At 40.6% G+C, this 24,467-nt stretch overlaps 1 protein-coding gene across 22 annotated transcripts in view; it reads left to right on the plus strand.

Moving 5' to 3' along the window:
- madd (MAP-kinase activating death domain) overlaps positions 1 to 24,467 on the plus strand; it is an 83,542-nt gene that overhangs the window by 49,070 nt on the left and 10,005 nt on the right. For 8 of the 22 annotated variants that reach the window (XM_074665754.1, XM_074665745.1, XM_074665755.1 and 5 more), the window contains 17 exons: positions 2,699 to 2,807; positions 2,892 to 3,078; positions 5,144 to 5,294; positions 5,568 to 5,771; positions 7,009 to 7,059; positions 10,237 to 10,340; positions 10,434 to 10,517; positions 11,236 to 11,391; positions 13,387 to 13,507; positions 15,280 to 15,342; positions 17,534 to 17,654; positions 17,750 to 17,855; positions 17,942 to 18,052; positions 18,133 to 18,240; positions 18,321 to 18,485; positions 18,584 to 18,656; positions 20,341 to 20,447. In XM_074665754.1, the coding sequence (XP_074521855.1) occupies positions 2,699 to 2,807; positions 2,892 to 3,078; positions 5,144 to 5,294; positions 5,568 to 5,771; positions 7,009 to 7,059; positions 10,237 to 10,340; positions 10,434 to 10,517; positions 11,236 to 11,391; positions 13,387 to 13,507; positions 15,280 to 15,342; positions 17,534 to 17,654; positions 17,750 to 17,855; positions 17,942 to 18,052; positions 18,133 to 18,240; positions 18,321 to 18,485; positions 18,584 to 18,656; positions 20,341 to 20,447 (2,021 nt within the window). The remainder of the gene's footprint in view (positions 1 to 2,698; positions 2,808 to 2,891; positions 3,079 to 5,143; positions 5,295 to 5,567; positions 5,772 to 7,008; positions 7,060 to 10,236; positions 10,341 to 10,433; positions 10,518 to 11,235; positions 11,392 to 13,386; positions 13,508 to 15,279; positions 15,343 to 17,533; positions 17,655 to 17,749; positions 17,856 to 17,941; positions 18,053 to 18,132; positions 18,241 to 18,320; positions 18,486 to 18,583; positions 18,657 to 20,340; positions 20,448 to 24,467) is intronic. The other 14 variants (XM_074665756.1, XM_074665746.1, XM_074665758.1 and 11 more) reach the window with 5 other exon arrangements.

Below are 24,467 nucleotides of genomic sequence, written 5' to 3' on the forward strand. Positions count from 1 at the left end.
CGATACAAAATCAAATTATGAGATAACTCACTGCAGTCGTGTGATTTTGCACTCCTGTCCTGTGTGCAGCCTGCATCCTCTGCAGTCAGGTCGACCGTATCTTACCCGGATACAGGAGAGTTATTTTATGATTGGCCGATATTTCTGGCTCCCTTTTAGCTCTGTGATGCTAACAGCGTCTTGCTACACGTTCGCCTAAATAAAGTATGCCAAAATAAAGTACGCCAAAATAAAGGCGTACATTAAAGACCACGATGTTGATCGATGTTTAGACTTTCTATTGATGTGATTGGATCATTGCTTAACCAATCGATGTATCGATGTATATCGATGGATCATTACACCCCTATTAAAAACCAGGCAACGGAGGGAAGTTTGACCGATTCTCACTGCATGGTGAAGCATGAAAAACCATTCGCTGACAGGGAAATCATAAAGGAGACTTTCCTTCGACTGTCGATGATTTTATGAAAGAATTAAGTATTGGCACTTAGGGTATGAGTGTATCTTAACGTGGCACGAGTCATGGAAAAGGTTGCCTATCCCTGGTTTGAACTGATGACAGATTTATAAAGTTTGGAGCTTCAGTTTCTTGGTTTAGTGTGAGCACCCACAGAGATTTTTCTGCCGAGGCTGATCTTTTAATTCAATAAACCTGTGAAATAATACGATGAAAACCACATTAAGGAAAGTTTTGGTCCGGAGTTGATGGAGTAGATCCACCTTTGACCTTATTAATAACAGGATGAGAAGGAAGAAGTGCCTCGTCGTAATAATCAACTCAGCAGCTCGGCAGCAAGATATGAATGAATTACCAGCTTCATGAAAGGAGGAGGGGGTTAAGTTTGGGTCAAGTCTCGTATCTAATTGTTTCAGTAAATTAACCTTTTTTCTTTGGAGTCCCCTCGGTAAACGAATCATAAGGATAAAGTGATCGATCAGACACACGAGTGGTTCTTTCATTAGGGGAATATTTCAGGTTTGTTTGCAAAGTATCTACCTGGAATGTACTAATATCATTAATTGGCAGCTTAAGCTCTAATTAATTTCAAAATATTAAAGTAATAAAAAGTGTGTTGATGAACAGTTAAAGGGATAGTTCAGTTTTTTTGAAGTGGGGTTGTATGAGCTCTATGTGACCACTAAGGACATTAGATACAGTAGAAAGTTGTCTCCTCTCCCTCAGTAAGACACAGACTGTAATCGATGGTGACGAGGAAATAGACGCTAACAGGGACAGACGGTACCAAATTCAAAGGCTATTTTCTCTGCCTACAAGAACTAAAATCAAAAAGTAATACCACAGTTTAAGAGTACGCTACATTAAATATTTTTTAAGTGCATTAAGTCTTCGGAAATATAAACATTTATCTGGACTTAACTAACTGGTCATTTATCCTTCCGCGCAGCGCTAGTGCGCTCCGTCCCCCCTCCTCCTTTCAGCTGTAGGGAATGTAAACAAGCTATGCTTCGAGCGCCGGTTGTAGCCTCGATCAAGTATCGTAATTCTTTTGTTTGTACTCTAAGGATTGTGAGGCAGCGTAGGAAATTCAAAATGAGTGACTATGACAGCGACGATGAAGTTTCATTCACTTTGGAACCAAAAGGATACCTGTATGAACCGGAGTACACAGAAGAGGAGCTGCTACAGATGGAGACTGAAAGGAATACAGAGGAAACATCCACGGACACATGACCAGTTAGTTAGGTCCAGATAAATGTTTATATTTCCGAAGACTTAATGCACTTAAAAAACATTTTATATAGCGTAATCTTAAACTGTGGTATTACTCTTTGATTTTAGTTCTTGTAGGCAGAGAAAATAGCTTTTGAATTTAGTACGGTCTCTCCCTGTTAGCGTCTATTTCCTCGTCACCATCAATTACAGTCTGTGTCTTACTGAGGGAGAGGAGACAACTTTCTACTGTATCTAATGTCCTTAGTGGTCACATAGAGCTCATACAACCCCACTTCAAAAAAACAGAACTATCCCTTTAATGCGCCCCATGTACAGACAATCATTCTGATGAAATATTGATGAGGAGGAGCTGAAACATGACACACTTTCTTCAAGGTTCACACCAAAAAGGATGGGACCTCAGCTGATTTTGGTCATGTGACTTTGGAGCAAACCATTGATGATTTCAGGGGTTTTGACTCAGATTTCTCAGCCCGTGTGTGAAGTTGTAGGCAGTTCACTCGTCAGTCCCATCTGCCCCTCTTTTTATTTTCTTTCATGCATGACATGCGTGACACACTGTCATCTGTTCGACCTCACATCTCCGTGCTGCTAATGTGTGATGCCACCAACAAGAGCACCATGTGGACTCCTGTGTGTGTGTGTGTTCCTGTGTGTGTGTGTGTGTGTTGATTCCTCCTCCACCTCTCTTCCTGTAATGATCGACTCAAGCAGCTGCAGTGGTTTGTGTGTAGAGCAGTAGATAACCTTCTGTAGACTCCAGGTGTGTGATTCACCTGCCCTCTCTTCTTCTTCTTCTTCTTTTCTGTCTGATGTTTCACTTTTTAAAAATCTCTCTTCTTGTTTGGAAATCTCTCCCAGTTCCTGGTGAGCCAGTGCCTCTGTGTGTTTCCTCTGACTTTCTGTTTAGTGACGTAGACGTAGTTTACACTTCTGTTTTGTTTCCTCTTGCGTCTGTGTGGTCGTTCAGAAACCTCACTGCTCTGGTTCTTCTTTCAGGTGCTCGAGCGCCTCGAGCACTGGTCGACCAGAAGTCCTCTGTCATCAAGCACAGCCCGACGGTGAAGAGGGAATCGCCGTCTCCTCAGGGACGAGTCAACAACACCAGGTGATGAATTCATCCTGTTATCAGTTTCCTGATGAAGCACGGTGTCGTTGTCTGAGTCTGACTGAGCTGTTTACTCTGATCCAGTGAGAACCAGCAGTTCTTGAAGGAGGTGGTGCAGAGTGTTCTGGACGGGCAGGGAGTCGGATGGCTCAACATGAAGAAAGTGCGCCGCCTGCTGGAGAACGAGCAGCTCCGCGTCTTCGTGCTGTCCAAGCTGAACAGAGCCGTGCAGTCTGAGGAGGACGCCAGGCAGGAGATCATACGTGACGTGGTGAGGCGGATTGATGCACAAAGATGATCAAATTTAGCAGCAAAACTGCTGTTTTTATTTATTTACCTTCTCTCATATTTTTCTCTATTTTCTCCAGAAAAGTTTCTTATATTATCTGGTTATCTCTTCCTGTTGTTACCATGAGAAGTTGTGTCGGTCAGATTCTCAGATTCTCATTTTGTCCTTAAATCATCAGAAGACAGACACAATTACTCATAAGCTCCAACAGCTCAGAGCTGTTTCTTTAGCATTTTTGTTTCATTCAGCTGCAAAATATCAGTTAAGCATCATGAAAGATTAAAGATTGACAACAGGTCTTTAAATTTCACTGATACTGATACTATAATGTCTTTCTTTTTTTATGTAACTTTTGGGCTTTTCATGCTTTTAATGATAAAGGAGAGGACAGTGGATACAATAGTAGGGTGTGACTTGTAGGAAACGGGCCACGGGCTGAACTTGAACCTCATGGGGCGCGACCTAAACCAAGAGGCCATCTGCGCCCCAGAAAAAATGAATTTCTGACATTTAGCTTAACACTCGTGGGCTGCTTCAATTTCCAACCCTTTAAGGCAATCTTTTTCAACCTTAGGGTCACCTGGAATTTCCAGCAATTGATAAAGCCTTGTAAATATAAGCTCCACTGAATGTACATATCCTGACTAGGGACATTAAAATTCTCAACCAAACTTTCCTGCCTCATCCATAATAGTATACACTATATAGTATATAGCCTAACATAACAGATCAGAAATACATTTTTTTTGCTCAGATCTTACAATCAACTTCAGACTGGATCACATATAAAAAATAAAATTATTTTTAATTGTTTTAGTCCTTTTAATGCCCTCATGACCCCATGATGCCACTGTTTATATTTTGAAAAATACACTAAAAATGAATAATTTTCCATATAGTGAATGTTGGAAGGCTGGGGATATTTCTCAGGGATCAGGCTTACATACACATATGATAATTACAGAAATTTATTTTCGTGCATTGTTATTTTTAAATTTTCTACCCTTTCATGCCCTCAACCCAAATCTCATATAAAAACATTACATTTTTGAATTTTTCCCTTTTTTTTTTTTTTTTTTTTTTTTTTTTGCTTAAATCTTCGACCCAACTTCAGACTGGATCACATATAAAAATTATTTAATTATTTTTATTATTTTAACCCATTAAATGCCCTTATGACTCCATGATTTCAATGTTTGTATTTTTAAAAAATTAACTTAAAATGAGTTGTTTTCCATTTGGTAAATGTTGGGAGGCTAGGGATATTTTTGAGAGATCAGGCTTATACACAAAAGATAAGTAAAAAAAAATAAATTTTAATGTGTTATTTTTTTTAATTTTCTACCCTTTCAGGTATTTTGAGGACAAAAATGTCCTAGAACAAAAGCATGAATAAAAACATACCATTTTTTATTTTTTTCTGCTTTTTTTTTTGTTTGTTTTTTGTTTTTTGCTCAAATCTTACAATAAACTTTATACTGGCTCACATAAAAAAATTGTAATTCTTATATTATTTTAACCCTCTAAATGCCCTTATGACCCCATGATGTCACTGTTTGTATTTTTAAAAATTCACTTAAAATGAGTTATTTTCCATTTGTTAAATGTTGGAAGGCTGGGGATATTTCTTAGAGCTCAAGCTTACATATACATAAAATTAGTAAAGAAAAGTATTTTAATACATTGTTATTTTTTGGAGTGTCAAATTCTTAATTTTCTACTCTTTCAGGTTTATTGAGGACAAAAATGTCGTTGACAAAAAGCTACTATAAAAACATAAAAGATTTGATTTTTTTTTTTTTTATGATCAAATCTTACAATCAACTGGAGTAACACCCGAAAAGTTTTGGCCAAATTAAGCAAAAAATCACCTGAAATGACAAAAATGTCCCTAATTACTCCTGAGAGTTAAAATCAGTCACATTTGAACCTGTAGGTTTTTGTCTGGCATCTTATGAAATCCTCCGTCTTTAGCCCTTACTTTTGGTGTCTGTATTTTTCTGTCTGGTTTGACTCTTTCTTGACCTTGTTGCTGTTTCGTTCCCAGGAGGTGAGCAGGAAAGTGTACAAAGGCATGCTGGACATCTTGAAGTGCACGGTTTCCAGTCTGGAGCACTCGTACACGAACGCAGGCCTCGGGGGAATGGCCAGCGTCTTCAGCTTATTGGAAATAGCTCGCACACATTATCAAACCAAAGGTACGTGCACTGAGACACTGAGTGAGTGTTTGTGTGATGTAGAAAAAAGCAGTTTGTTTCATCTCTTTTCTTTAAAACTGAGCTGCAGCAGAGCTACTGACACCTTTTCTTACCTGTACAATAAGCTGCATGCTAACACCGACTTCCTGTAACATTAACTCTAACTGCAACCTCCAGATCTCCTTCTTCTCTGACTCTGCTGATCCCCTTAACCTCCTCATTTCCTGTTTCTGTAACTCTGTCTTTGGCGCCTAATTCTGGTAACCTTGTTAGACCCAGAAAAGCGCAAGCGAAGCCCGTCAGACAGCGCGAGCAGCCCGGGGAGCAAAGAGAGTCCCTCTGGTCGTATGGAGGCCGCCAGACCTCAGGGCCTCCTCAACGTCCCCCACCTGCAGCTGCCGCATCACGCAACGGGCAAAGGCGCCTGCCATTTTGACACCCGGAGTCTGAACGAGGAGAACTTTATTGCCTCGATTGGTGTGTACACCACTCCCGCTGCAGTTGCATGTGCACTCTGAGATGTCCCCTCTCCCATTCCTACCAGCTCATCATCTCTAATCCCAGTCCCCTCCCCCTTTTCCTGCTCCAACCGTCTCAAGAAAGATCCCCTCAGTTATCCCTGACAGTTTTACCGGTGAAAAATATTCCAAACACTTAGAGGAAAGAAAACTAAAGAGAAAATTTAAGAAAGAAATTGATTGAAAATGAAAATGTCTGGAATATTTTCCCTGGCTGGACTCTGTGTTTGTTCCCCTTCCCTCACACATCCCCTGTTTGCCTCCTTGGAGTTGTGTCGTCAGCCTCTTAGCACCTTGATTCTGCATGTCTTTGTATTTCTGGTCTTCCAAAACCTAAATCTGCAGTAGAGGACGAGGGAAACCAGAGGTATGTGCACCGATAGTCAAATCGATGCTCGTCTTCGCTGCAGGTTTCTGCCAGGTGTGCTGTAGAAAAACGGCAGCTCCCTTTGCTCTCAGCATGGAGGGTGGAAGCATCACTCCCCGGTAAACAGTCCCAGCAAAGAGACAAATTCACCAAACAAAGTGTTTTCTATTGATCACAGAAGAGTCATGTGACTCAAACACAATCCTGGGTTAATGGTTTGGATTGAGTACAGAATCATTCTGGGTCTGTATACAGGGGACGGCTCGGTCAACCACCCTGACACCTGTCCTACCCGCACCCCTTCTTCTTCTTGTTAGAAGTTGCACCTTCAATTCTACAGAATGCTATGAGACTTGCATCCCGGCTTCTGCAACTGCTCCATTCCACCTGCTGGCTAGTCGGCCTCTCAACCCCATCCCACGCTCTTTTCCGAATCAACCTCTCTTTCACCCTCTCTCTGTCTCGCCTGTGCTCTGGAGAGCCAGACAAATGCGCTCAGCGCCATCGGCGGTCTGAAGCTGATGCTGGCGTCGCTGTGTGGCTCTCCAGGACTCAGGGCCAGGAGCTCTGGGTGTGTTGTAATGTTACCTTGGTAGCTGTGTCACGTAGTGGATCCGACTGAAACAAACTTTGTTTTCCATCCCGTCCCGGGTTAAAGCACAGCTACATGCAAACATTACAAAACACCTCTGTTTAGTAACGACAGATCCTCAATGCTTACTTTGTTTTGGTTTTGATTTGAATGCTCATCCACCATACATGCCTTTTCAACCAGCTCTCTGACTCTCTCTCTGTCTTTCTCTCCTTGCTTGCAATGCATCTTGGGTAGAATTGTGGAGCAAGCACCAGGATAAGCAAAAAGCTATGGAAAAACCACAGAGTAAGAGACTTTTCACACACCAGAAAAAAAGAGAAAGGGGATTGGGGTGTTCGGATGTTGACCTTTTTTTCCACCCCTTTGTCTCCCACGTTTCTACCTGAACAAGCACACAGGAGTGTTTTTTCCCCTTTCCACAGCAGATACAGGTCAAAACAGACTTGGTATGGGATTAAATGAAGAATTTAGAATAGCTTGATATTTTTTTACGGATACTCTGATGTTTAATTTGCATACCTGCTGCACACATCTCTGGATTTAGAATATGTAAAAGTGTTTTTTTCCACATGTGGAAGAAAAAAATGGTGATATAAAACCAGGGTCATATAATTTCTGACAGAACTCAGGCTTGTCTTGGTTTGTTTTGGTGATTTTTTCTGTAAAGTTAGTATTTGGGGAAACAAATACAGAACTACCTCAGTTTGAGCTACAACATTAAGGTAAACAGAGTGTGTAAGCCATAATGTGTTGTAAAGTAGTTTAATATGAAAGTTTCACCTCTTTTACGTTTTTTTTCTCTCTAGTAGGGCTGGGCGATACGGCATTTTAATCATATCTCAATATTTTTAGGCCATGTCACGATACCAGTATTGTCATAGAGAGATCAAACCAACTTCAAAATGTTTGTTTCATTGAGTCGCACAAATAATATATAGACACCTCTCACCTATCTTACACAGGAAGCCAGCAATTTGCCTTTCAAAAAAAATTCTGGCCACTCCTGAGCCTTTTTCGAAAATGATCTACTCCTCGGCCACAAGTGGTATTGGCTTTAAATTTGCTCAGATGACAAAGTGGACCCTGCTTTACAAAAGCTGTGTATGAATTTGTTGTTTCTCAAATGGTTTTCGAATGACGAGCCCTCAAAGTCAGTGAACCTCAAATAAGCCCCTATGAGGGGTTGTTTCCAAAACTTGGCCTTGAGATGATGCTTTGAAACAAGAATTGTCATAGAGAGATCAAACCAACATCAAAATGTTCGTCTCATTGAGATGCACAAAAAATATGCTGACACTCCTGACCTATCTCACACAGGAAGCCAGCAATTTGCCTTTCAAAAAACAAATTGGCCACTTTAGAGCCTTTTTCAATAATGATCTCCTACCAGGCCATAAGTGGTATCATCTTGATATTTGCTCAAATGACACAGTAGACCCTGCTTTACAAAAGCTGTGTATGAATTCGTTGTTTTTCAAATGGTTTTCTAATGACAAGCCCTCAAAGCCAGTGAACCCCGAAAAAGCCCTTTCAGCTCCCCCCATCAGAATAGATGGGAGATATAGATTCAGCTCCACACAAGCTGCAGCACTTGGCTGCCTGGGCAAAAAAAGTTAAAGTGGTAAAGCTTTAAGTTACATGGATGGATTCCTGACAAAATTTACTGTAAAAACATCTCATATTAGAGAGATTTGGTAAAAAATCTGGCATCTATGAGGAGACATTTCTAAAACTTGGCCTTGAAATGTTGCTTTGAAAACCAGGATTGTCATAGAGGGATCAAACCAACATCAAAATGTTTGTCTCATTGAGATGCACAAATTATATGCAGACACCCCTGACCTATCTATCACAGGCAACTGGCAATTTGCCAGTTGCCTGGCAAATAAAATATGGTCAATTTTGAGCCTTTTTCAAAAATGATCTACTACTAGGCCATAAGTGGTATCGGCTTGAAATTTGCTCAGATGACAAAGTGGACCCTGCTTTACAAAAGCTGTGTATGAATTTGTTGTTTCTCAAACAGTTTTTGAATGACGAGCCCTTGAAGTCGTTGAATCCCAAACAAGACCTCTCAGCTCCCTATATTTGAATGAATGGGAAATATAGATCCAGCTCCACACAAGCTGCAGCACTTGGCTGCCTGGACAAAAAAGTAAAAGTGATACAGCTTTAAAAATGTCATGGATTGATTTCTGACAAAATTTACTACAAATATATTTCATTTTTAAAGAGATTTGGTCAAAATTGAGGCATCTATGAGGAGACGTTTCTGGAACTTCAGTCAGTTTCACTCCTGAGAGTGAAGCATTTGGTGATGATGTCAGACTGATTGATGCATGAGTTCCGTGCAGCTGGTCATGTGACTCACTGAAGGCGGGAAAATGGAATGTGTAACACACACACATTACAAAGGGATGGAACCTTGACAGTGCCATGTCTGTGAAGAAATGAATTGCTAAATCAGACGTAAAATGAACTTCATTGATAAAAACGATAGAGCCCCTCTTTATATTGCATAGAATTGAAATATGGTGTATCGCCTAGCCCTACTCTCTAGCCACACTTTGAGCCAGTTTTAAAATCTAATTTTTTGCAATAGTAAAATAGTTTTTGAGTTCCTGTGGACTGTCAGGCCCTTGTCATATGAACATTTTGGAAGTTTTGTGGTAAAGTCAATCTGGCAATTTGTTCCTGTCGTATTTTCACACTCTGCAACATTCACATCACTCAGCAGGTATGAAATTCGTTTGCACTGTTTTGCTCTTTAACCATATTTTGTTCCAGTTCCTCCTGCGTTAACAGCCCTGGTTGATTTTGCAACTGTTTTTTTTTTTAAAATGGTTTGAAAAAGTTCAGTGTCAGAAAAACCTGAAACACAAGGAAGTGTAAGGACGAATGTGTCCCCCATGTCTACATCCACTGAGGTGATGGATAACGAAATCGAAACCGAAGTGTCTCCTCTGCCGCCCATCAGTTTGTCTGCATGCCTAACTGCCTGTGTGTTTGTTGTTTCTGTGAAACTTGAGCCACATTTGCAGCATTGACTGAGAATTAATGTCCCGCTCTTGCAGTTTTTGTTTTCCCCCAGTTTTATGGCACTCTCTGCTTGCCCCTTTTGTAACTTCTCTGTCTGGTCTCAGCACACAGTTACGCAGCAGTATTGTTTATCTATAATGTCGTGAAGATATAATTAATGAAGATTTCTTGTGTCTTTACATTTGGTTACTCATAGTCACACAGTATGTTAACCGTTTGAGGCTCGTAGTCTTTTATTCTGACAGACAAAGGTGAATCAGGTAACGTCAGCTTCGCAGTGTTTCAGTGGAGGCTTTGGCACTTCAGCTGTTAGCATCAGTGTTGCTGTGCTGTGGTGGCTTTAAGTGAAGAAACTCTCAGTAGAGCAAGAAGATAAGCAGCTCCATTCACGAAAACATCCTGAGAGTCGTGTCTGTCCTGCAGGGTCTGATGGAGCTAAGCAGCAGCGCCCCCAGGTGGCGGACGCTGAGGAGAAGAAATCACAGATCAGTGCTGACAGTGGCCTCAGCGTCACGTCTGGATCACAGGTTTGTTTGACGCTTATTTCTCCATGAAAACTCGATGAAGTCAAGTGGAGAATTCAGTTTCAGAGCCCGTCTTGTTGAATTCTCTCTTTACAGAAAAGCGACACAGAGTCTGTAACGAGCTCAGAGCCGCCGGTCCTGACGAGGAGCACCAGCCAGGACTCAGAGGCCAGCACAGTGGTAGGGCACGGCCAACTCAGACACTGTTCACAGTCTTCCCAGGTTTTGTTTTGAAATACCTGCAGATATTTCTTCAATTATGAAAAATTAGTGTTTTTTTGTTTTTTAAATCAGAGGCAAAGCACATCTTAAACAACCAGCTACAACGCTGAACAGTATGGTAACACAAACAAAAACAGTCATAACATGCTCCATATTTGTCCATGCAAAAAGCAAAGTCAGGTTTGATTTTGTAAATTGGCCCAAAAAATAGGAGGGTCTTTTTTTATCATTAATCAGAAGGATCCCTTTTTTTGAAACATATTTTTCTGACAAGCAAGCACAACACCCACTGAAAAAAAAACAGACAGTCTTTCTTCTGTCTCTTCGATGGTCATTTACCAAACATCTGTTTTGGTAACCAGTCTGATCTGATTGGAAATAATGACAGACAGAAGTTTCAGAGCGAGTGTGCAAAGATGGTAGACATAACATGGGATCAATTTTTTTTTTTTTTTAATGTTCGTAAGTTTAAAATGTAAAAAAAAGGCTCACTGTACAGACACAAGGCAGCCATCTTTGATTGTAAACTCGGTCTGTGTAAGGGGAGGTGTGGATCCCAGTAGGAAATACTGACTTAAGGGAGCGTTCGAGTTGAAATTTCCCACTCAGAACTTGCACAAACTGAACACACCATTGTTCTGTGTTTTGCCCTTACACCTGGGTTTGTGTGTTTCAGATAAGCAACAGCTCTGGAGAGACTCTGGGAGCCGACAGTGACCTGAGCAGCACAGCAGGGGACGGCCTGGGGAGGGTCGCTCCTCATTTGAACCAGTCCAGAGGGACCCTCTCTGACAGCGAGATTGAAACCAACCCAGCTACAAGCACCGTGTTTGTAAGTAATCTGTCTGTTGCTTTGATATCTTTTTAACAAATGAACATATGAAGATGTGAATCCATAATTAAAATCTGATTTCAAAGTGTTGTTTACTGAGTGAAAACAAAATGTTGGAAAGTTTCAAACCTGGGAAAGTGTTTGTGTTCCTCTGTCAGTAATCCTGCCCCATCCAGGGTTTTGAGGATTGCCTTGATCTTTAATGGTGGTTTAGGAGTGACAGAGCCTGAAATCACCAACACTTGTTCACATATCAAAACTCCCGTTCTGCGTCCAGGGTCAGGACACAGTTTGTGCAGAAATCAGCTCCACATGAGACGATTAAGTTGAACAGGAACAAGTTTTCTACATTTTTTCAGGGTCAATTGCTGTGGGGGTGGACAGGAGTTTACACTGTTTAATAATGAAATAAATTTAATCAGCTGTTTTGTGTCAACCTAACAAAGCCTAGGAGCACAGAGCTGTAGCTTAACGGAGATATTGTATTTTAATGGATGCAGCATCAAAGGCTGTGACTCATAAAGCAGGACTAGGATTTTATAAGAGCCACTTATCTTCAGCTTCACAATAAAAACCATAAAGTGTATAAAATTGTAAACACAGTTAAAATATAGTGAAAAATTATCGAAATGAGAAGTAATTGTGAAATATATGAAATTGTGCATCTGAAGTCTTTTTTTTTCATTTTAAATAAATATGCAAAAAAATTTAAAGATAGGAAATTTTAGAAATTGATGGAAAAAAAAACTCAAGAATGAAATTTGTAAAATTGTAAAACAAAATTATAATTATCAAATTTCATAAATTTGCAAAAAAATATAAACAAATAAATTTGCAAAAAAAAGATAAAAAATCTTATTAATATTTGAACTTGATAACAGATATTGGTAATTTAGCTCAACTCATCATCTTTTTGTTGTTTGCTAATGTTTTTTTTTTATTTTTGAGAAACTTGCAAACATTTAAAAAAATTTAGAATTTTCAAAAATAAAAAATAGCAAAATAAGATTTCTTTCATTGTAAAAATTTAAAATTTCAATAATTTGCAAAAAAAAAATCAAATAAAAATTTTGAAAAAATATCGAAATTTTTGAAATAATATTTGAATTTGATAACATATATTGATATTATGGCTGAAATTATCATCTTTATGTTGTTTTAATGTGTTTTTTGTTTTTGATCAATTTGCAAAAAATTTAAAAAAATTAGACATTTTAGAAATTGCACAAAAAAAAAAGCAGAATTGAAATTTTGAAAATTGTAAAAAATTCAAAAATTTGCAAAAAATTTTTTGAAAGAATACTTTAACTTGGTAACATATATTGATATAATGGCTCAACTCATCTTTTTTTTAGTTTTTTGCTAATGTCTAGCCACATATCAACCATGTATATTGGAGGGCAGCTTGAATTGTGTTGTTCCTCAAGCTGAAGATGTTAGAGAAGATACTTCAGAAAAAAATGTCTGCATCCATCCCAAAAAGATCTTAGCATCATTTTATCATTAACAAAAATCAGCCGGTCCTTACGTCCGTCTCTGAAACATCTTCACTCTGACTGACATGATGCCAATGGATCTTTCTTTGCACACGCTTCACTGCTGGGGAGTGTAACTGCTGTGTAAACTTCTGAACACATCATGTCTTTAAACGGAGGATTGTTCCCCTCAGGAGTCCTGTGTATAGACTCGTCCTTGTTCAGTCTGCACACTGGGACCATTCTCATCAACGTGTGTCTCACTGCAGGAGGTAAACCTGCTCTGAATCAAAGCTGCAGCCCTTAGTTTGATCCCTACACTGGCTTAATGAGCACAGGTGTGTCACAGAATTATCCACCCTGTGGTTCTGGATCCAAAGATCTACATCACAGAGTTTTAGATGATTTATGTAAATAAGATTCCCCCTTTTTAAATACCTGTCTGTGACGGCAACAGTAGTGTTTTTGGAAGCATCAAATTTTAAAAATACGCACACGTGACTTTGTTGTGTTTGTGCAGGGAAAGACCCACACTCTGAAACCAGGGGCTAAGGATCACACTCATGCAATGGCAAAGGGGCCGCCTGCACAGCCGATGGAGGACATCAGTATGAGGATTTACCTGTTTGAAGGTCTGCTGGGTAAGTCTGCTGCCTCTTTCTGAGTCTGTCTCTGTTTGTGATGAACAAGTCAACTTTTATACGTTTCCTTCTTTTGTTCTCACACAACAAAAACTAATCCAGAAGTCCTGATGACCCTGGACTGTTGCGTCACTTTACTAACGTCTTTTTTGTTGCTCTGTAAAAGAAAACATGAATCATTTTCAGACCTTAGATCCTTAAACATACAGCACAAAATACCTTACCTTTATATTAAATTTATTTCCAAAGCTGCAATTCAAACAAAATTTCTCCCAGACATTGGTATTAACTCAAATAATCCACACATGAAAAGAAATCACAACGTTCAGGTCCATAAATAATGATTATGGTGAATTAAGTATGATAACAGAGGAAAAAAGTATTGAACACACCATGGAAAGGCTGTATACTTTGGCAAGGAAATGCACCATACCACCTGAAATCTGTCAGTAATTATTACTTGAACTTCCAATTAGTGCAAACCAACATCAGCTGGGCTAGAGCAAATTGATGGTCCTATAAAAAAGGTCGTTTTTTTTCACCAAGCAGTTAAATAGCACACACCTCATGATGGGTAAAGGCAAAGAGCTCTCTGAAGACATTCACAACCTGATTGTTGCTCAGCATCAGAATGGAACTGGTTACAGACTTATATCAAAGCACCTGAATATTCCAGTCAGCACCGTTGGGGCCATTATTCACAAGTGGAAGAAGCACCACCTTACCATCAACAGGCCACGCACAGGAGCTCCTTGAAGATTTCTGACCAGGGAGTCAGAAATATAGTCAGAAGAGGACTCAACCAGCCAAGGACCACCCTGAAAGTGCTCCAGAAAGACTTGGAGGCAGCAGGTACAATTGTTACAGAGAAAACAATAGGCAATGGCCTCCACCGCCATGGCCTCTATGGACGCTCAGCCCACAAGACTTCATTCCTCAAGAAAAGGCATGTTGAAGCTGGTTTAAAGTTTGCTAAACAGCATCTTGACAAGCCTGTAGAATACTGGGAGAATGTTGTCTGGTCAGATGAGACCAAAACTGAACTTTTGGGCTGTCATACTACAGACCATGTTTGGAGGAGAAATGGCTCTGCACATCAGCCAAAAAACACTACACCAACAGTGAAGTTTGGAGGTGGAAGCATCATGGCATGGGGTTGTTTCTCATCTCATGGTGTTGGCAAACTTCATATAACTGACGGAGCAATGAATGGAGCCATGTATGGGGAAATTCTTGATCTGAATCTGCTGCCATCCACCAGGATGATGAAGATGAGACGTGGCTGGACCTTCCAGCAGGACAACCATCCAAAGCACACGGCAAAGTTCCGTTTCACCAACTAAATTTCTGATTTTTTTTCACATATTTGACGGTTTTTCAAAAAGTAACGCAATAATATCTTTCCCTGGTCAATAATTTAAGTAGTTTGTCGAACACTGGACTCAGCAGACCTAAAGCCACTTCTGTTTTTGACCAAGATGAAAATATTAGAGAGCTTTGTGACGCTTTGTAAGATTGGATCGAGGTTAAAATGTTTAAAGTACCAAGTTACGTTTATCTTTCTTTAATCCTAAACGACTTTCTGTGTGTCCTGTGAATAATCAGGTAAATAACCTGGGACGTCTTTGTCTTTGTGTGGTTTCTCTGGGGTGGGTTCTTGGCTTGCTCTTCTCTTGTTGTCTCTGTTTAATCTACTCACCTCTTCACCTAACCCTCCTCCTGCTCTCGCTGCTCCTCGCTCCTCCTGCTGCTCCTCCTGGGAAACTCTTCAGGCCGGGATAAGAGCTCCGTTTGGGATCAGCTAGAGGATGCTGCCATGGAAACCTTTTCTCTAAGTAGGGCTAATCCTTTGCCCCTTTTCTCTGTATGTGTTTGTGTTTGGTGGGCATGTATCTGTGGTTCTGTGTTTTATCTGTCATGTGACGCGTTGTGGGTTTGTGTTGTCTGTTGGTGGTGATCTGCACGTGTGTGAAACAAATATTAAAATCCAAACACTGAATATTTTCCCTCACAGTGAAGTCAGGAACAGCTCACTTTAACTCTTAGCTCTTTAGTTTTTAATTTGTACTTTCTCAACTGTGGCTGGTTTTCACGTGGACCAACAAGCTCAGCACTGAATGGGTGTGTATATTAGATGAGTGTGTGTAGCCTTCAGGTGCTGTCAGGAGTGTAATTATAAGTGGAGCACACTCAGTGAGCAGCTGGTGATTTGATTGAGAAATGACGAGTTTACCAATGAGCTGCTGCAGAGTGATAAAGAAACGGCTCAGGTGTGAATAATTCAATCATGTATTGAGAGTATATTTAGAAACTGAGAGGTTTGGTATTTTTTTTTATCCTTGGTCGGTCGGAAATCAGTTAATTTGTTTATTTCAATCAATTTGTGGCTTTTTGCATCTTAGGGGCTGTAAGGAGTTTCTAAGTAAACTTAAAACAGTCTCTCTTCTGGATATCTGCCTGATTCTAATCAACTCTTAAAAATTAGGTTGTCAGCACCAATAAAGGTTATTACGCAATGCTACTCCTAAGCTAAAACACAAGCTAGAGGCTAAAACACAAGCTAGAGGCTAAAACGAGGACCAAAGGCTAAAACACAGGCTAAAGGTTAAAAACATGGACTAATGGCTAATAGAAATTCCAAAGGCTAAAACATGCTCTTCAGGCTAAAAGATAAGCAAAAGGCTAAAATAGAAGCTAAAGATAAAAACACAAGCTAGAGGCTAAAACAGGGGCTAAAGGCTAAAACACCAGTTAAAGGTTGAAACATGGACTTAAGACTAGAACACAAGCTAAAGGGTAAAACCTGAGCTGAAGGCTAAATAGAGCTAAAGGTTTAAACATGAGTTTAAGACTAAAACACAAGTTAATGGCTAAAACACAAGCTAAAGTTTGAAACATGGACTTAAGGCTAAAACACAATGTAAAGGGTTAAGGGAGCTAAAGGCTTAAACATAAGTTTTAGACCAAAACATAAGCTAAAGGCTAAAACACAAAATAAAGGCTTAACCATGAGCTACAGGGCAAAATCATACGTTAACGGCTAAAATGCAAGCTAAAGGTGGATGGACTCAAGGCTAAAACATAAGCTTAAGGCATAAACATGAGCTAGAGGCCACAATGTAGGTTAAAGGCTAAAACATCTTTAGGCTAAAATAGAAGCTAGAGGCTAAAACATGGTCTTACGGCTAAAACATAAGCAAGAGGCTAAAACATGAGCCTTAGACTAACACATGAGCTAAAGACTAAAACATGAACTACAGGGCAACAACATATGTTGAAGGCTAAAATGCAAGCTACAGGCCAAATACATGGTCTTAAGGCTAAAACATAAGCTAGAGGCTAAAAAGAGGGCCAAAGAGTAAAATACAAACTAAAGGTTTGAACATGGACTTTAGGCTAAATCATGAGCCAAAGGCATAAACATGAGCTACAGGCCAAAATGTAGGTCAAAAGGCTGAATGCAAGCCAAAGGCTAAAACATGCTCTTAAGGCTAAAACACGAGCTAAAGGCTCAAACCCAGGTTAATGTGTTTGTGCTAACGTTGGCTCCAACCCACAGTCAGCAGTTATTCTGCAGTGGTCTGTTCAAACTTGAGAGTCTATCAATAAAATGAAGAGCCAGGTTACGTTAGCTCTGCTTGGTGAGGTTGGAGTTGGTAGATGAGCTCTGGTAGGACAGAACCAGGATTCACTAACGTTACATGTTACAGACACGTCTCAGAGCACCGGGCTGTGAGGAGAGAGAAATATAGCAGCTGCTAAACTACGGGACAAACTGAGAGACTCAGGGGCAAAAGGTGGCGCTGCAGTTTGATTAAACAGATCCTCCTCACAGCCTCTTTAAGTTCTGAATTGAAAGGACAGCTTTCTGTTTTAGCCTGTAGTTGACATTTAGTCTTGTGTGTGAGGAAGCATGGCCTCTTACTCTGTGCCTGTGACTGCAGATCATTCAGTTTGTGTTTGGACTCAGAAGCGTCCAGGTTTACAGATCATAGACGCCTCATGTGTGCTGTGTTCATGGCTCAGGTAAGGAGCGCTCCACGCTGTGGGACCAGCTGCAGTTCTGGGAGGACGCGTATCTGGACGCTGTGATGTTGGAGCGCGAGGGCATGGGAATGGACCAGGGACCTCAGGAGATGATCGAGAGGTGGGGATTCGTGACATCAGTCATTTTTCAGTATAACTAAAGTCTTTTTTATGTGAACTAACCCTCCTGCTCGTCTGTGTTTCGTTTGTCTTCAGATATTTATCACTTGGCGATCACGATCGTAAGCGTCTGGAGGACGATGAAGACAGACTCCTGGCCACGCTGCTGCACAACATGATCGCGTACATGCTGATGATGAAAGTACGGAGGCCTGTTGGTTGATTTTTCATCATCGAACTCTGTTGTTGTTGTATGTTTTCCTAATGCTTGTCCTCTTTTGAATTCAGTTGAACAAAAACGACATCAGGAAGAAGGTGAGGCGTTTGATGGGGAAGTCTCACATCGGCCTCACGTACAGCCAAGAGATCAACGAGATACTGGACAAACTGGCCAACATGGTGATTGTCTGTCCCTCTTTTTTAATTTCACTTTGACTGAGGGAGCATCCTTTGTATTTATTTTTCTCTGATCTTTGCAGAACGGCCGTGAGCTGCAGATCAGGCCCAGTGGAAGTCGTCACATCAAGAAGCAAACATTCGTGGTGCACGCCGGCACAGACACCACAGGAGACATCTTCTTCATGGAGGTGCTCTCACAGTTTTGTGAATCTGGGCTGAAACAGTGTGGCGGTGTCGCTTTAATTAATGTTTCTCCGTCTTGTTGCAGGTTTGTGATGACTGCATTGTTCTGCGCAGCAACATCGGCACCGTGTACGAGCGCTGGTGGTACGAGAAGCTCATCAACATGACCTACTGCCCCAAGACCAAGGTGCTGTGTCTGTGGAGACGCAACGGCCAAGAAACACAGCTCAATAAGTTCTATACCAAAAAGGTGAGACATGGCCGCTCTCTGCTGCTGCTGCTGCTTTGATTCACGTCAGCAGAATATTCATTATTAAACCCTAAAAACTCTCCTGTCTTCATTTCTAGTGTCGTGAACTCTACTACTGCGTCAAAGACAGTATGGAAAGAGCTGCAGCAAGACAACAAAGCATCAAACCAGGTAGGAAGGGATGGAGGGAGGTAGCTGGGGCTAGATCTGGTATCGGAAACAAAACTGTGGTTAAACTGTGTGGATCTTACGTTTCCAATAACGACGGATGGAAGGACAGGTCCATGTCGTCACTTCTTAGCTCACACCTGAGAACCAGCACGTCGTCCTCACCTCCTTCTCCTCACCTTGTGGGGAAACATCTGGCCTAGCACCAGTTAGCACTGACATGCTACAGGCTGCTAACAGCTGATTTTACATGTAGACAATGCAGTCATGGTTACATGTAGGATCTCCAGACAAACACAGGAGAAAAGTAGTAAAAATATCACTGAAGACACAAAAAGTTTGGTGTCCATGACCAACAAATGAGCCATACAAAGTAATGATCCACTCCAAATACAAAGATTATGAAAAAGAGACAAAAAAAATTACAAGAAACGGACAAAGAAGCGAGAGCTGCTGCAAAAAGCAGCCATAGCCAACAGGGCGGTGCCTAGCAAGAGATCAGGGCGAACCACAGGATGAACCAACTTTTTAACCAGTGCAAGAGTTTAACTCATGACATGTCGTGTCAACACCTAAAAAAATACAAAACTAAAGAAAGAAAACAGCTAAGGCTCTGATAAACTCTTCATCAACAAGTGCTGTACTGTTACCTGTCTCTGTCTCTGAGGTCTCCTGCAGCGTTTTGGATCAAACCAACTAAGACAGAGAGGGGTGGTTGGTTTTTGTGTTTTAATATAACCCCCAAGTACGGGACTTGATTGATTTAGAAAAATATTAGCGATCACTGGAGCAAACTTAGAGTTGGGGACAGTCAGGAGAAATCACAAGCTGGGAGACCAGAAGGAGAAATGGTTGAAAAATGGGAGACTCCCTCCATATTCAGGAGTGTTGTCAGCCTGTCAGCACTCCCGATTGGTAAAAGTGACTTTGTATGTCAAAAATTGACAAAGACGAAAACTTAAGACATTTTCTGTATCATTTTAGGTTATTTTAGTAAGTTTTGTAAACTCACTGAAGAATTTTAGTTATTGTTTTATAAAAAGCCTCGTTTTTAATTTTTATTTCAACGAAAATGTTTTTGTTAGTCAAAATAACTCTGACTTGTTAACACATGCATGTCTGTTGTTATTCTTTGCTTTTATTTAAGATTTTTTTAATTAATTTATTTATTTTTTTTTATTATTTATTTATTTTATACTTTTATTCTTTTCTTTATTTTTTTAAATTCATTATTTTTTTTCAATTCTATTATTTTTGTTTATTTATTTTATTATTTTTTATTTATTATTATTATTATCTGTCATTTTTTATTTTTTTTATTTTAATTTTTTATTTTTTTCTATTTTATTTTATTTTATTATTTTGATGTATTTGTTTATTTATCTATTTTAAAAAGAGCATTTTTGTTGTCTTCCTTAAAAGTTGCATAAAAGAAATAACCTGTTTTGTCAACTAGTGCTTGTTGCAAACTTCATATTTACAATACAATATTCAGCAAAATCATAGCTAGATTTACTGACCCCCCCCCCCCAAATAAATAAATAAATAAACTAATTAATTAATTAATTATTAAATGGAGCGACCAACTGAAAAAGTTGGTGTAGAGCCCTGTTTATGAAATATTAAATTCAATGTTTCCTTCAACGTTTTGTTCACGTTATCTCCAAACGTCTGTGATCTCCTGCAGGTCCGGAGCTGGGTGGAGAGTTCCCAGTCCAGGACATGAAAACGGGTGAAGGCGGACTGCTGCAGGTCACTCTGGAGGGAATCAACCTGAAGTTCATGCACAGCCAGGTAAGAGTCCAGAGCCCCGGCCGAGGACGTGCGTCTCATCACAAACCAGGGCATGATACCAGAAACCAGTCATGATAGACCGCCCGTCCTCCTGTCCGACCTCCTGCTCATCTCTCCTGTTTGCCTCATGTCATCCCGTGACTCCTTCCTCTATCGTCGCTACAACAACCGTCCAAACGTTAGCCACCTCTGGCGTCTGATTGGCGTGTACTGACACCTGATGCTCCCCCTAGAGGAAGAGTTCCTGTTTGTGCTTTTGCTTTTTTTGATTTGCTTTTTTCAGTTCGTCTTCTTTCTCAGTGTTTGTCTTCATACGCATGCCGTATTAACACGCCTCTCCACACCGCTTTCTTTAGACATCCGTGGTGCTCAAACGTCGTTTTTCATTTCCTGTGAGTGAAAGAGGAAGTGTTTACATGTGAGTGTGTGTGTTCGTGTGTGTGTGTGCTGTGCATCAGTGGTAAGACGGTGCCCTTGAGCAAAGACTTTTCATTAATAATTGGCTCTTTAACGGCAACTCTCACATTTTAAGTTTGGACCCTCGAGCATCGTCTTGTGTTGTCTTCACACCAGCGGGTGGTCGTGGTCGTGGTGTGTGTGTTTCCTCAGATCAGGAAGTTTTTGGTCGGCCAAAAGAAATCGAAACCATCGTTTCAGGGTCAGTTTTTAGAGAGCCACAGAGAACTGTGTCAGGAATCTCGTTAGTGACGCTCAGCAGCAGCAGCTAAGCTCTGTTCACTCTGAATTATCCAGACGCCTTGTTGTGAAGTTTCCTTTTTAGTTAAGATTTCTATCAAACAAAAACCTGAGGGACAGGTGAGCTGTGATGTCATCAGTCTGTGACGATGGAATGAGGAGGTTTGAGCTCACGCAGTGAAAAGAAATCCCCTCAGAAAATGAGGAATTACCAATAGGGATAGGTACCTTTCACATTTTAATTGACACGGTTCCAATGCCCAGTACCTGACAAACAGTATCGGTACTCAAGGGTACCAATTTTTGGTACTTTTGTGTGTTTATAGAGGGATTATCAGTCTACATCATCATAAAGATGCGCAAGCATTTTGACCGCAGAAGCAGCGTTTAGCTCCATTCGTTCAGACAAGTTAGCGTTTTTTAAACTTTATATTCAAATTCATTATCAGCGTCAAAATGTTCGGTTGTTCTGTGGTCAGTTTTTAGAAACGATGCTTTACAACAGAGGCAACGTCTGTCAAGTTTTGACCGTCACAGAGCAACTAGTGTTTTGGAGTCAATAGCGACCATGCTAACTGGGGACTCCCAGACTCGGGCTGTTTCCCAAAGCCCAGGTACCTTGCCTTGCCTTGGTCTGATGTGGGCGTGGGCAGGCATCGACATCATTAGTCGCTGCCCAAGTGCTGTTCCAATGTTCATGTCCCCCGGAGACATATGTCCTCCGTTTGGTTAGCATGTGGCTAATTGACCGAGGATACACACAAGTGTATCCTTCGCGACCTTGCCATGGCCATAAATACCCAACATGCAACGCGTGAATCTACAAAAAAGGAAAAAAATGGAAGGAAAAGACGCACCAGCGGAGGCGCGTGGTAAATTCTATTTTAAAAGTAACTAACAAAATACACCTCTGAAAATGACAAGTTATACCATGTCCACCACTTAACTCTTTTGTGTGTCACTCACGTAACTATAATTACTGAGAAGCCGCACCTGCAGTGTCAATGATGTGACAATAAAAAAGCAAAAAGTGTAGAAAAGTGGCAAGCTATGACAATATTTGTAGCCGTCTGAGCTCCTCCCATAATGTGCCTTTGTAGGCTGTTCCATTAGCATCTCCTTTGAGCAGAGGCAGGACACTTGCCTTGGATTGGAAGGAAGTGGCTTCGGAGGCACTGCCTTCCAAGGCAAGGCAAGGCAAGGTACCTGGGCTTTGGGAAACAACCATAGACTGTAAAAAAAATGGACGTCATTTTGCTCAGCTCAAAGTGAGGTCTCCACAAAAACTGCTCCCCCTGGTGGCTGGCTGCAGTATAGGTCAAAAAATCCATCTCCCCAGTCATTCCAGATGGGCTGTGGCCAAACTTTAAAAAATTAATACACCTGGTAGAAATGTTTCTCACGTCTGATTGTTGTGGTGATTTGAAAATATCATTTGGCTGTCTTTTGTTCCGGTCCTCTATTTTCTGAAAAGTTTCATTTACATTAGTTATATGAGGTTAAAAATGAGGTTTTACGTCACATTTAACGATGACTGACAGCTGACGCTCTCGTGTATTTTTTTCGGGGATTGTAAAATATGTTGGGAGGTAGAGTCAGGAAGTGATGAGACTCTCCAAAGAAAAAGATAGTTATTTTTTTGTCACCCAGCTCCACTCAGATTCTCCCAGAATCCCTCACAGTCTCTACTGCACAGACTCTGGCTGCGCCTGTGAGGGGAGAACTTTGGCTTCAAAACCGTACAATGATAAATGACAGAGCCACGCTGTCCACTCTATATACAGTCAATGGTCTCAGCTGAAGGTATCAGTGATTAACGGCCGAGAGTCACCAGTTAACAGGGTCACACTTTACACTGAAACACCAGCGACGTCTGCGGGTAAATAATAAACTCTGGACGTAGTTTCTGGTTCTTCTATCATGAACCTGGTCTCAGACTCAGCAGTCTGTGAGCTCTTTGGGAGGGTTTCTGATTTATTGACACATGTTTACGTCTTGGTCTGTCACAGTCTGGTAAGTGTCCACAGATAATGCTCTCTGGGTACACGCCGGATTTCTCCGCTAAAAATATCTGTCCATGTGATAATATATAATTTAAAAATGTATTTTTTGGTGGTTAACTCCTCCACATCAGTTGACAAACCTTTATACTCCCCAGTGCTTCTGCACCCAAGTTGCGCGCACATCCACTGTTGTTGATTAACAAATAATCCCTCTATATGAAGATAAATATTTGTTTGTTTGATTATAAAATCTAAAAGTTTTTCAATTCAACATATTTATTTTTCATTATAAACCTTTGGAATGCTGTGTTCAGGTCCAGCATGGAAAATCGCCTTCTCTTCTACTCCCACGCAGTCACAGGTCAAGTCAAACTTTATTTATATTTAAAACATTAAAAAAACAACCTTAGTTGACCAAAATACAAAAAGGCTTAAAAACAACGTAAAGACAGCTGAAACACTGCGGGCAGGTGTACAGGCAGACTGTTCTTGAAAGTTCTGAATGAATTTTATTTGGGCAACAAATCAAACTTCAGAGTTAAATGAGCCGCTCCTGTCGCTGAGCCTCCTCTTCATTTCATCATCTCCAGCTCAGGTTTTAATTTTCCAGCTGTTGGTTTTTACCGTCGAGGTTCAGTCTCTGCTGCTGGATCTGGAGAGAAGTTTAGAAACAAACAGAGCTCCTGAAACATCAGGGTGTGTTTCAGCGTTGTGTCGGCTGGATGTGGATGAAAGTTTGCGAACAGGTTTTTTATATACCAAATTAAAAAGTTCTTCGTCTTCAGCGTTTGTCTCAGTTTCCCCAGAGGTTTTTTATATACCAAAATTAAAAAGTTCTTCGTCTTCAGCGTTTGTCTCAGTTTCCCCAGAGCGTCAGGTCAGAAACAGAAATGTTCCTCTGCTGCCTCTCAGCTAAATTTAGTTCATTTCCATTTTAAAAACCATCTGCTCAGCTGGATAAAATGTTTCTGAATAATTTGGTGAACAGACCCTTTAACTTGGATGTGGCTGCATTGAGCCATTTGTAATTACTGCTGCTTTTCCTCACGGCCTGGGGCTCTTTGGCCTGACTTTAAATTTTCATGCCTCATACTGAAACGGGTGGAGAGCCAAACGAAGAGTTTTTATTACCACTCTGACCCAATGGAAGTGATCTGAAATGAGTTTTTCCAGCTCAGCGTAGAGTAGAGCTCTAACATGAACTCTGTGAGCACCTGATGCTGTGGGTAGCTGTGAGAATCAGAAAACAGAAATTCCTCAATTTCAGAGACCACGTGTTTCACCAAACCTGTCGTAGCGTCTTTATTCAGATCATTTTCTG

The sequence above is a fragment of the Halichoeres trimaculatus genome, unplaced genomic scaffold (assembly GCF_033239565.1).
Source record: "Halichoeres trimaculatus isolate MK-OKI-2021-1 unplaced genomic scaffold, fHalTri1.1 fHalTri1_scaffold_3, whole genome shotgun sequence".
Taxonomy (NCBI): Eukaryota; Metazoa; Chordata; class Actinopteri; order Labriformes; family Labridae; genus Halichoeres; species Halichoeres trimaculatus.